Source organism: Notolabrus celidotus, chromosome 9 (genome assembly GCF_009762535.1).
Source record: "Notolabrus celidotus isolate fNotCel1 chromosome 9, fNotCel1.pri, whole genome shotgun sequence".
NCBI lineage: Eukaryota > Metazoa > Chordata > Actinopteri > Labriformes > Labridae > Notolabrus > Notolabrus celidotus.
The window spans coordinates 21,085,108-21,097,906 of NC_048280.1; the positions used below are offsets into that span (position 1 = coordinate 21,085,108).

Below are 12,799 nucleotides of genomic sequence, written 5' to 3' on the forward strand. Positions count from 1 at the left end.
CTCTTAACATGATTTATCTTGTTTATCTCCTCATTTGTCTCCTCTCGCTTCCTGTTCCAGGATGCTGGCATATGGTTTGTGTTCCACAGCTCTTCCACCGGAGACTCTCACGGGCTGGTACCAGAGACCAAGGCAGAGCTCACCCCTCTGGGGATTTTTTACAACAACCGTGTACACTCCAACTTTAAGGTATTATCAGTGTAGATAACCATAAAGCTTTTTTGTTATTGGATAAGCTCAAGTAAGTGTGCTCTCTCCTCCTATAAACAGTTTAAAAACCTTCCAAACCTCACAATGATGAGGCCTTTGTTTTATAGAGACAAAAGAAATATAGTGTTTACAACTTGTAAAATCTCTTGCATATAAACTCTGCTTGCTCACTTGGTTCTCAGTTTAAAAAAAAGCATGGACATACACACACATGTGCGAGTTGGCTCCACAATAGTGCTCTGTGGTGTAATGACAGAAGTCGGGCAGGTGAACTGTAAGCTCTTTGTTCAGTCTGACCACAGCAGCCTCTCTTATAGAGGAAGCAGCCCTGAGGTTTTTGACTATACCTCACTTATACCACAAGACCAACTTGAGCATAAGTTTCCATAAACAGAAGAAACACACAAACACACAGACATGACATTTTTCCCTCTCATTAATTTTACAATCATTTTGTTAACATAGCTAATCCATAGGATATGGAGTGTGTAATATACATTACACGTTCATACACATTGGAAAAAAAAAAGCTCAGGAATTCTGTTTACCTTTTTCCTGCTTCCCGCAGTACCCTGTGCCACATTGACTCCATAACTCGGTTAGCCCAGGATTTAAATTTAGAGCATTTATTATTGCCTCAGGTCCCTCACAGTTAAATATACAAGTAGTCTTGTTTATGTCAGTCAGACAGAAATAAACCTGAGGCCAATCTTGGCTTTTTACCTGTAGTTAAAGATAAATGTTGGAGGTTTACTGTCATCATGCTTCTTCCCAGGCAGGACTGTTCATTGATAAAGGGGTGAAGACCACCAATGCTAGTGCTGCTGACCAACGGGAGTACCTGTGTCTAGATAACAGTGCCAGGTATGTATTTGCATGCAAATGAGTGAATGCATTTCCACATGAAAATACTGTGCTTTATTCACTGTGCAAAGAGAGACACAAATGTATCTGCAAAGTTATTTTCTAGTTAGGATAGTCTTCAGTAATGTGTTGTGAGTTTTTGTGATTGATATTTACTCACAGCTGATTAGTATGCTACACATGTATTTACATAAAGCCTGTAACTATGCATTAATAGAGGGTCTATGGTTGGTGTTCGGTTACACTATGTAACATCAAGGTATTTGTGGTTTACTAATTTATTTGTGTAATGCCACTGTCAATACCTGTTTGTCAGCGAAGATATTTATGGCTATATCTAGGGCCATTGACCGGGACAGATAGATGGCCTTATACTCTGTTGCTGCATTTTGGTGGAAGGTCTGTCAGGTCGGTGTTGACAGAGAAAATAAGGCTTCACAGATAGAGTTTCCTCTCTGCAGCTCCTTACCCAAATACAGCCCTCTACTAGATGGAAAAAACCTTATGTGTCCACAGAGACTGCTGGAAATGCGGTGTGAGTGCATGCATGTGTGTTTGTGTGTGTGTTTGATTCAGTGTGGGAGTGTATATATGCATGCAGAGGTGTGAGGGGGAGGATTTTAAATGTCAGTGTGCATTAATCTTACATAAGAAAGAGAGAGGTGAAAATGAAGGAAAACTTGGTTGACTGAATCGCTCCCACCTGATTGGTTGTTGAGAAAAACAACAACAACTGCACATTATCTTTCAATCATCGCTATCAGTGACTATGGGGTCGGTGCACCCTGGCTGGTACTCTAAATGAACTTCAACACTCATTATGTTGTACTGAAATAACATTTGACCCCGAGCGTATCAGCGTGCCCTGCCTATATTCATATGATTTCTGAAAGTATAACTATATGAACTGGTGATCACAGCCCAATAACTATTTAGAGTTAAACAAAATACCTACCGATAACTGTTTCTCACTTATTTTATAACCATAACAATAAACAGGACTCACTTGTTCCAGCCTGCACTGTGTAATTTCCCAGCATACAGCTACACATATCGTCCAATCTAATCCATTTTATTTATATAGCACATTTTAAAAACACAAGGTTACCAAAGTGCTGCACAACAAATACAAACAGTAGAAATAAATAATAGTACATTTAAAATACAGTAAATTAAAAGACAAACAGGGACCAACACAAACGCTTATGCTGTATTAAAAGCCAAGGATAAAATTTGAGTTTTAAGACGTTATTTAAAAGTATCCAGGGTGGGGCTACCACTGAAAAAGCTCAGTCATCCCTCGTCTTTTGTCGTCTTTTTGCACAACAAGACGCATCTGATCAGCAGACCTCAGTGCTCAGTGAGATGTACTGAGGTGACAGACCATTTTGTGACTTAAAAAACAAACATTAAAATCTTAAAATTAATTCTAAAATGGACAGGGAGCCAGTGGAGGGATGCAAGAATGGGGCTGATATGTTCATGCTTGCGGGTTCCTGTTAAAAGGTGAGCAGCCGCGTTTTGGACTGACTGTAAGCAAGCGAGGGAGGCGTGGTTAATGCCAGTGTAAAGTGCATTACATGCAGTAGTCCAAACGGGTCGAGATAAAATAATGAATCAAGCGCTCAAAATTAAAAGATACAACAGATTTAATTGTGGATAAAAGCCTCAGATGATAAAAACTGGTTTAAACTACTGAGTTTATTTGTTTATCAAGTTTAAAATCACTGTCCCATTTTGACACCAAGGTTTGTGACTATGGGTTTTACATAAGTCTGCAGGGAGCCCAGGTCTATAGGAGAGACACCACTGGCTCGACTGGGTCCAAATTGACCTCAGTTTTTTCCTTAATGTGACCAGACTGATCTCAAAACTTAAAGCCTTTACCGTCAATCACAGACATATCAAGTATTTTTCTAGATTAATCATTATTAAACAAACCAGTTTCAGGAGATCAATGCAGGTTACATAAATAAGCCTGATAACAGAAACAGGGCTTAGAAGTCACAATTCCACTTGTGCTGTTGATTCTAAATTTGAAGGAGAGTGGAGCACATATCTAGTTTGGTAACTGGTGGCGTCACAATCGGAAGCAGCACCCTTTAGTTGATGTGCCCATGTTGGTTGTTGAGCTGTGAAAAACAAACTGCTGTTAGAAAAGTTTCCATTTAACCTTCTATTTATCATTTTAAGAAACAGTTCCAAACAGCAGACTTTTTTTAGATGAATTGGGGGCGGAGTTATGTGCCTTGAAGTCTTCAGTCTCTTCTAGAAAAGGGAGAGTCCAAATTTGTTCCAGCTGTTTTGACTCTACTTCAATTAAACTATGTGATTAATAATCAGAAAGATGTAAGTAAAATGTTTTAAATACTTCTTTCATAATCTGTGTTGTGTTTCTTACAAAACATCATCCCTCACTGCAAATATGGATTAGGTTCTTCTTTCCACATCAAAGTAACATGTGCATTGACTGACCAATTCTATTTTGGACAAGAGCTCATCATTGGAGGGTGTCAGCCCTAAATCATCATTTTTTGGTTGGTACCCAAGATATTTCCTCATCGAATAAGCGATGGTCATAACATTTTCTTGCATGGTCATGCTCTCAAGGAGGATAAATATTTCTATTAGAGATGTCCGTATTAACCTGTGTGGTTTTTTGTTTTACAGATTCAGACCACATCAGAATGCCGACCCAAGCCTTCCCCGGGTGGCGGCAATCATCGACTCTCTGATCTCCTTCAAGAACAACGACTTAGGAGCGTGGATACGAGGAGGAGACATTGTCATTGAGAACTCTGGGTGGGACATCTTTCAGGCTTTGATGAGATTTATGAATTAAAGACATCGAAGGGCTGACAATCTCTGTGATGAAAAATATAAGGAGGGTGTCTAAAATAAAAATGTAAGATGAATGGGATGTTGACAGTTTGTTGAGGTAGTAGGATTTATGTAATCCTTCCACAGCTCCTCAGATGACTTCATCCTAATTTGTAACCAATGACACTTTTACTCATTTATACCATTAAACCTTGTTTTTCACTCACTTGATTGATTCCTACAGTATTTCAAGTGATAACAGTGAATTGACAGAACATTGTTTTTATAAAGAACCAGATATAGTTTTGAGAACATCATCAAGTCTTCATCTGGACTGATCTCCCCTTTCCTTTTTAATAACTTACTCAGCACTGGAGTGGAAGAAATTTACTCTACTCTTGAGCTATGAGTAAACCTGACATTTGTCAGACTAATCAATGTCTCCCTTCTTTCTCTGAACAGCTTTGCAGACAATGGAGTAGGATTATCATTTGCTAGGTGGGTACTCAAAAATCAGTCCTGTGTATTCTCATTTTATATAGCATGTATGCCTTTCTTCTCTTCTTGACAGATGAACTTGCCTCATGATTGATAATGACTGTGTATGTAGCAGACAAACTGTTTTGTGGTCATGATGAGCATTTCTTTCTGCCTTGGCACTGTTCATTTTTCCTCTTTCATCCCTTAGAAATACATGAATCATTATAAACATGTTAACAAATTGGTATGACAGGATTTTTTTGAATTACTGTACGCACTTTTCTCCTCCTTCTCCAGCGATGGCAGCTATCCAAAGGATGAAGGTTCCAGTCAGGAGGTGAAGCAGTCTCTGTTTGGGAGAAAGCCGAAACAGGGACAAATGGAGGTCAGAATAAATACTGGGGCCCAGGAGGAGCTGATGCAAAAATGAGAACGCTACCTAGAAACAGGTGAGGGGGAGTTGGTAAAAGGATGAAAGTTATATGTGATTAACTGAGGGAAAACTCCAAAACAGGAATTGCAGGGGCTGGTGTGTAGTTTGGCAAAGAAAACTATGCAGGGAAAAACAAACAAGGAAGAGAGAGCCAGACGGGCAATCAGGTAGCTGGACAGATGGACAGATGAGTCTCGTACAGCTGCTGTGTGAAAGGAGGTTCTGTGTTGACTGACTTCTCTGCAGGGATATTTTAGGCAATTCATGAAAACGAAGGTTGCAACACTTACTTCAGTTCACAGAAAAATCTTTCTTATTTTAGAATTTGATCACACAAGAGGGAGGGGAGTTTTTTTCTTTTATCAAGAATCTTTGACTCAAACCTTCTGTTCACTTCAGCATCACTTCCTTCCTTATTATCTCTCATTTTAATTTTGGACCTTATTTAGGAGGAAATACTGTATTTAAAGATATCACCAACAGCACTTTTAATCATAGTGGTTTCTGTTTCACTTGTGCTTAACTGACAGCACCTTGAAGACACCATTATAAAGATATGAATGGAATCTCTCCATGCTGTAATGCCATTTCTTAAAAAGTGGACAAGTCTAAGGAGAGGAAAGTTAAAAGTTTTATGTCCCCTCAGGGTCTCTTTATACTTTTATCAGACCTTGTTACACAAGAGGAGAGCAACATAAACATAGGCTGGTTAGATAGCTGCCATTTTTAGCTTTAAAACATAGGTTTATATCAGCTGGTGAACTGTCAGCACTGAGCACAGCTTTACAGGCGCTTTATAGGCTTCCTGACCACAAAGTGACATCTGACTCAGTCAGTTCATCTGTCGTCATTGTGGCCACTGCCAAAACTGCAGACACCCTTTTTCCCTCATATTGAGGAGGTAATTCCAATGAACTGGATGGATATTTGTATTCTTTCAAGATAACAGAAGTTCAGATTTCAATATAATTTCAACACAAGGCCAATAAAACAAGCAGTTCAATCTTAGATTCTTATCTGAGAGAAAGCAAAGAACGTAAACTTTGCTGGAGGGAAAAACAACATTTTTCTCCAACAAATCGGGGTACATTTTTATCAAAGAACATCAGTGGTATTAACTTAATTTTTCAGGAATGGTAGTTTTGTCAAACTATGGGAAAATTTATGCAGTTTTGAATAATGATTATATTCACTGAGACTCCTACACTGACTATGATGTCTACATTATTAACATCATCAACACAGTAAGGGTCATGTTCAGGCAACCCTTGGTAGCATTTAATGTCCTGCTTCGCAATGATGTCATCACCAAGCTGAGACATTTGGAATATTTTAATAACATATGGTCTTTACTCTGTTTACTTACTTCATTCATATTCTCATCTTCCCAGCTATTACCACGTGTTGTCTTGCTTAACCATGGATTATATCTTGTCTGTTTAGGACATTCCCTATCCGAGGTTTCCAGATCTATGATGGACCTGTGCGGCTTACAGAGAGTACATTTCGTGGGTACATCCCCACACCTGAGCGTTATACCAGTGCAGTGGGATTCAACCTGAAGAACACCTGGCAGCTCACCCCACAAAACAACCTGTCCCAGCTCAACTTCCACTCCACGGTGAGTGAAAAAGGAGAGGGGTTTCACTTCAGACACATAGGCACTTAACATTTTCTCTGTTATCAGTAGAAGTGCATAGACAAATTGAAATGCAGTGGGATACATTGATCCATAAACGCTGTCACAGAAGGTCATGATTTCCATTGTGCATTTTAGTCGGCTCTCTTTTGTTCTCTCCTCCTTTATCATTGATCCTGTTGCTTTCTATCAGTTTGTGAGTGTTTGTGTTTGTGTCTGTGTCTGTGTCTGTGTCTGTGCCTGTCCGTGTCTACGTCTGTGTCTGTGTCTGTGTCTGTGTCTGTGTCTGTGTCTGTGTCTGTGCCTGTCTGTGTCTGTGTCTGTGCCTGTGTTTTCTCTTGACACACTGAGTCTGACAGAAAGGAGAGGGCCTTTCTCCAAGTTGGACCTATTTAGAAGCCAATCTAAATGGATTATGCCCCCTTGCGGTGGAACGGGACATTGCAATAACTTAATTTATACAATAAACAAGGGTTTTATGTATTAGGATATTCTGCTCCTCTTACCGATCTCTTCAACCACACACTTATCAGGACCAGTTTTTAAGTCCTGTGAGTAATATCTCTTAAAACAGCACATACACAGAAATGGGACCAACCTGGTTAAATAAAGTTTAAATAAATAAAAAAAAAACAAGAAGTGCAAAGCAAAATGGAGTGATAAAAAATAAAATGAATAAAAACTAAAAAGCATGCAAGCTTATAAAACAGACCCTTAAAATCAGAGTTGAAATGAAATAAAATAACACAATTTATTTATTTATTTATTTATTTATTGCACATATAAAACAACAAAACAAAACATTGCATGTTCAATGACACGAGCCAAGATATAACAGATAAAATTCAATAATAAAACTAACCACTTACATGTTATGTGCAGGAGGAGCCAAAAAACCCTAACAGGCCTGTAGAGTGGCCCTCCATAGAAAATAATCAACACAAAGACAAAGTATCAATGTAGAAACAGAATAATCTACATACAAAACAAAAAAGATTAAAAAGAGGGATTAATATTTAAAACAATGATGAAAAGAAAAGAAGGGAAAGTTAAAAAACAAACAAAACAAAAAGAACAGAATATTTATTTACAAGTTAGGAAAGTGGGGAGATTATGTGTTTGTAAATACGCATTAAACATTGTATCATGTTGTATTACTTAACTCACCTATTAGAAATGTTATAGTTTGTTTCTTGAATGAGTTGAACTTTGTGTAACTTGTTATATGACCAGCTTAACTCTTCCAAAAGTGAGGCCCTCTGTATCTGATGGAAAACAATAAAAGTTTTCCTGTAAAAATGTGTCTTGAGTAATGACATAAAACACAGGACTGACTCTGCAAGTCTGATCTCCTCTGGCAGGCTAATCAATCCTAAAATCAACAGGCAGCCAGTGGAGATGAATGGGGGCGATGTGGACAAATTTTTTAGTTCCTGTTAAAAGACGAGCTGCTTCATTTTGAATTTTTTGAAGACGGTGGATTGATTTCTGACTAAGACATGAGTACAAGGAATTACAAGAGATGGGAGGATATAAAAGCATGAATGAGTTTCTGTAGATCTTTAGCTGACATCAAGGACTTGACTTTAGGTATATTTCTGAGCTGATAAAACAAGACTAGACAACTTTTTTCACCTGGGGTTCAAAACATAAATTTTGGTCAAAAATGACACCAAGGTTTTTGGCTGAGGGTTTAACATTGTTTTTCAGTTCACCTAAATTTGGCAGGATTTGATCCCTCTTTGCCAGGGGGCCAAACACAATGACTTCTGATTTGGAGTCGTTCAGTTTTAAGAAGTTGTCCGACATCCAAGATTTGTTTTCTATCAGACAGTTGTGGAGATGAGTGATTTCTGATTGGTCAATATGTTTTATTTGGATGTAAGGTTGCGTGTTGGCATAGCAATGATAATGGACATTGTATTTATGGATGATATGGCCAAGGGGGAACATGTAAATGAAAAAAAATACTGCAGTGCCTTCATTCTAACATTTCCTCTTTAGCACAAACATGTACTAAATTAAATAATAAACGACTGTCTTTGCAAATGATATCCTCAGGTGGGTCTGCGAACCTTCTTTGGTCGCCCCGGGCAGTGGTTTGAAGAGAACGACCTGGATGGTGACAAAAACTCCATCTTTCATGATGTGGATGGGTCAGTAACAGGCTACACAGACACCTACGTTGGCAGAGCAGACAATTACCTGATCCAACATCCCAGCTGTGTGAACATGTCCCAGTGGAGTGGAGTTATCTGCAGCGGCCGCTACTCTCAGGTACAGCACGTTTGGGTCTGAATCTCTGTCATTTCATCTAAGGTATACACTAATCCTGATCATTGCACTTCACTTTATCATCCCTCAGGTGTATATTCAGACCCAGGGAGCCTCCAGCCTCAGTTTATCCATTAGCAGAGATGAATATCCGTATGCTCCACTGGTTCTGAGGGGAATTAACAGCCAGGGGGCAACCTCTCAGCAGTACCAGCCAATTTTGATGATGAGTAAGAGCTACACTCTGCACTGGAGTGGACCTGCAACCAGAGAGATTGTGCTCTCTTATCAACTTTGACAAGTAAGTAACATGAGTCTACTACGCTGTGTGGAGGTGTATTTGGGACTAAGCCTGCTGCAACGGAGGGATAAGGATATTTTGGACTCGGTTATTTTGTAGTTTGGGGACATTTTAAAAACTGTCTCTATAAGAGTACCCTTATAATCTATTGCAAGTGCAAATTCATCCCTTATGAATATATACATTTGTTGATGTCTTCCCCCACAGAGAGGACTGGGTGCTGGCAGGACTCTGCTACCCATCAGACACCACATTCCAGATCATGGCTGACATCTATGATAGGCAAAGCAACACCTTTGATGACATTACAGACTACGGCACTGTGTCATCGCTTGCAGAGCTGGAGAAGAGGCCGATGGAGAGGAAGTACTACTTTGATCAAAGTGTTGGGTGAGAGAACAAAACATTATCTGCTTTTAACTTTTACACTTTGACAACTCTTTGAGACTTTCTTGCTCATGTTTATTTATGAGACTAAAATTGTTGCTTCTGCTCTTCCCCCCTCCCCCAACCAGCTTGTTGTGGCTTTACCTCCGGGCCCGGCATGGTCGTGATGGTCACAGCTATTGTTCCTTTAAAGGTTGTGAGAGAGTGAAAGTCATGGCCACCACGTCCTCCAAACAGACGTGTAACTGCACAGCTAAGGCCTACCCCAAGTACTCCAAAACTCCCACTGCAGTGGTGCCTATGCCACCTTTAAACAAAGAGCCCTGCAAAGGCTGTGGTGCTAAACAGGTTTGTGTTGCCACATTTAAGATCAATTCTGTTGGGACACTAAAAATGTATGCCAGCACTGCTCACCGTGGTTTTCTTTCACAGCTTGTGTTTTCTAGTGAGCCTTGGACGTCCTACCTCCAGACACAAATCAAGTCTCTCAGCAGCAAAGAGCAGCAGAGAGGAGATAAGAGCTCTTTTATCACTGTGAGCATGCCACGCCTCAATCAAAATCCAAGCATATTAACCCACCGGGATCACTCGAACATGTGACTCACTGTAGCTTTTCTTTCTTCCTGAAACCTGCCAGGTGAATGAGGTGACCATGCCCTTTTCTCAGCCTGGCTTTTTCATCGTCGAAGTGGATGCCTGCTCGGGGAAAGTTACTAAAAAATCCTCATTTGCTAAAATGGATGCCAAGATGGAACAGTACCTTAAAACTGGAATACCAAAAAGGTTAATTAGAGTAAAATACCACACACACATAAAACTTTAGCAAAGTCATCCACATTCTTGGTTTATTTACAGAGTTGTTGTTTTCTCTTAAGGTCCATAGTCCTGATGGCAACACGAGGTCAACCACAAGGCCTGGTGGGTGTAGCACCATATCTGGTTTCCCTTGGTTTGGCCAAGCTGCTGATCTGCAGAATAAAGGTTAGAGACAATAGCATTTTTTTCTATTTTTTTCTGTCTAGTCACTATTCTGGGCTCACTTTCTCACACACTATCATTGCAACCCCTCATCACAGAGAGTCTGGCACTTTGGGGGTTCCAGGGTGGTTCTTCAACCCCTCCGTGGGTCTCGCTACAAGCCGGGCAGGGGGATGAGGTCCTTGGGCTGCAGGAGCGGTACTTGCCTCTGGGATTGGAGGCATACGGCTGTACGCCACCTACAGCTCAAAAGAGAAAAGATCTGGAGCTTCTCAAAAAAGCTATGGAACAACAATGACCAATGTGAACTATACAACTTAACTACCCAAACACTCTTGCACAGAGACACACAACACACAACCAGCTGATGAATGTGAACTGCTGAACCTTTAATTTATTAACAATGGCAATGATGTTTACCGATTTCAAGTGGAAAGAAGGTATTTTATTTTGAATGGGGTGAGTATTTTTGTAAAACTTGCGTGTTTGTGTGTGTGTGTATGTGGAAGTATGCCTTGGGGCTGTTGAGTCAATGCACTTTCCTTTTAAAGACACAACTTGCCTTATCAGCCAAAGTGATCGATGGAGCTGTACAGTAACTTGGTTGTTTATCTTTGACAACAAAACAAAACAAACCCAAAGCAATCCTGAACATCTTCCTTCCTACCTTATTTATTACAAAGCAAATGAAAGCAGAATGAAATGGATTGAGGCTGATTAAAGAACAGAAGGCATTAGAGACACACAGAACAGAAGGAAGTGATGAGAATGAATTGCATCGTCCTTTAAATGAGACGGTCTCAGACTGGAACTGAAAATCAAACTAAATGGATTAGCTGTGCTATAATTAAAGGGAAATAAAGACAATAAAGGCCATTGCATCTGATACTGAAATAGCAATGCTAAGCCAAAAACTTTTGTGTATTATTGTGTAAACAGAGCCAGTGGGTTAGATGTGTTAGCTATCATTAGTAATTGGTACAAAAGTCCTATGTTTCTTAAAGTCATAACAAGCCATATTCCTGATATTTAAATTATGTAAGTTGTCATACAAACCAATTAATGGAAGTATACAGTTAGAAGTATCTACCTTTCTTAAAACACAAAAAGGCACTTTCATGAGAAAGTTATAACATATAGGCTAGCACCTTTCACCAAAGCTTATATAAATCTTTCAGACTTTTAAGTTGAAGTCTGTAACATCTGAATCTTTGACTGGAAAACCTCCTCGGATCATCGTGCAGCTGTTCAACCACAGACTTTAAGCACCTTTGTACGGATTCCTACATGGACTTACTGGACCCTTTTATCTCATTTATATCTGTCTCTCCCAGTGGTGATGTCTCAAGTGCCAGCCACATGTGCAGCACTGGGATACACGTTTATTACTATTTTTTGTTTTGTTTTCTCAAACTGAGTTGAATGTTCTTCTTTATCTGCCTCATTTAATATTTTTTCTTGTGCATTATTGCCAAAACCGTGTTTTAGATAAATCACAGGGTGCCTGTTGAGAGCTGACGCCCTGACTGCACAGTAGTGAGCTGCATAATGCATACAGATCATAAAACAGCTGAAGGCTTCGTGTGGAGTCTTGGTGTTTATCTTTGAAAGGGTGTTTGGTTGTGAGCAGGGCTCCCCCACTGCACGATAATAAGTACCTATTTGTGACTGTGTATGAGTGTGGGGTGACTTACTGTGTATGACTGACCATATGAGACATGAAAGAGAGATCCTCTGGAGGACAATGACCTTGTTGCCTTTTAACCACTCTACTGTCAAAAAGAGCAAAACAGAAACATGTTTCCAATCTTTGCTTTTCTTTACGCTTCTGATGCACAACCAGAGTTCATTTTTTAATTTGGAGTGAGCTTTGTTAATAAAGTGTTTTATGTAAGTACTCAAATGGTATATGTATTGGAAATGTCAAACAGGTTGTCTTTAGTGTTTTTACTGTCAATTGACAAAATGGCTGATTCTCAAATCATAGAAACTTGGCTTGATATAAATTACAGATTGAATAAAGTTGGTTGATTTGTGATAAAATCATAATTTAAACACTTTCTTACCACTGTAGTCAGAGGAGAATTCAATTCAATTCAATTTGCTTTATTGGCATGAACAAAGACAAAGGTTCCAAAGCACATATGATTTATACACATACAGGGTTTCCCACGCATCCTGGAAAACCTGTAAAACCTGGAAATCAATTGACCCAGTTTTCCAGTACTGGAAAACACCTGGAAAATGGGAGAAAAAAGTAAAATGTCCTGGAAAATCACATATAGTCCTGGAAAAATTATTCCACATGGCTGCGTTTGACCTGACCCTATTAACAAAACACATCCCCATTCATTGAAAGTTGAGTGCAACGCTGTGCTGGAAAAGACAGCGACACTGCGCAACTTTTTTCACA

At 39.5% G+C, this 12,799-nt stretch overlaps 1 protein-coding gene across 1 annotated transcript in view; it reads left to right on the forward strand.

Annotated features, from left to right (window-relative positions):
* Positions 1–12,432, forward strand: part of cemip2 (cell migration inducing hyaluronidase 2) — a 31,069-nt gene extending 18,637 nt beyond the window's left edge. The window contains 17 exon segments of the mRNA XM_034692605.1: positions 61–189; positions 986–1,074; positions 3,745–3,876; positions 4,357–4,392; positions 4,672–4,727; positions 4,730–4,823; positions 6,251–6,428; positions 8,508–8,723; positions 8,812–8,999; positions 9,001–9,021; positions 9,229–9,411; positions 9,537–9,756; positions 9,841–9,942; positions 10,046–10,191; positions 10,284–10,366; positions 10,369–10,389; positions 10,485–12,432. Of these exon segments, the coding sequence (XP_034548496.1) occupies positions 61–189; positions 986–1,074; positions 3,745–3,876; positions 4,357–4,392; positions 4,672–4,727; positions 4,730–4,823; positions 6,251–6,428; positions 8,508–8,723; positions 8,812–8,999; positions 9,001–9,021; positions 9,229–9,411; positions 9,537–9,756; positions 9,841–9,942; positions 10,046–10,191; positions 10,284–10,366; positions 10,369–10,389; positions 10,485–10,684 (2,094 nt within the window). The 3' untranslated portion in view covers positions 10,685–12,432.
* Positions 12,433–12,799: the final 367 nt, after the last annotated feature.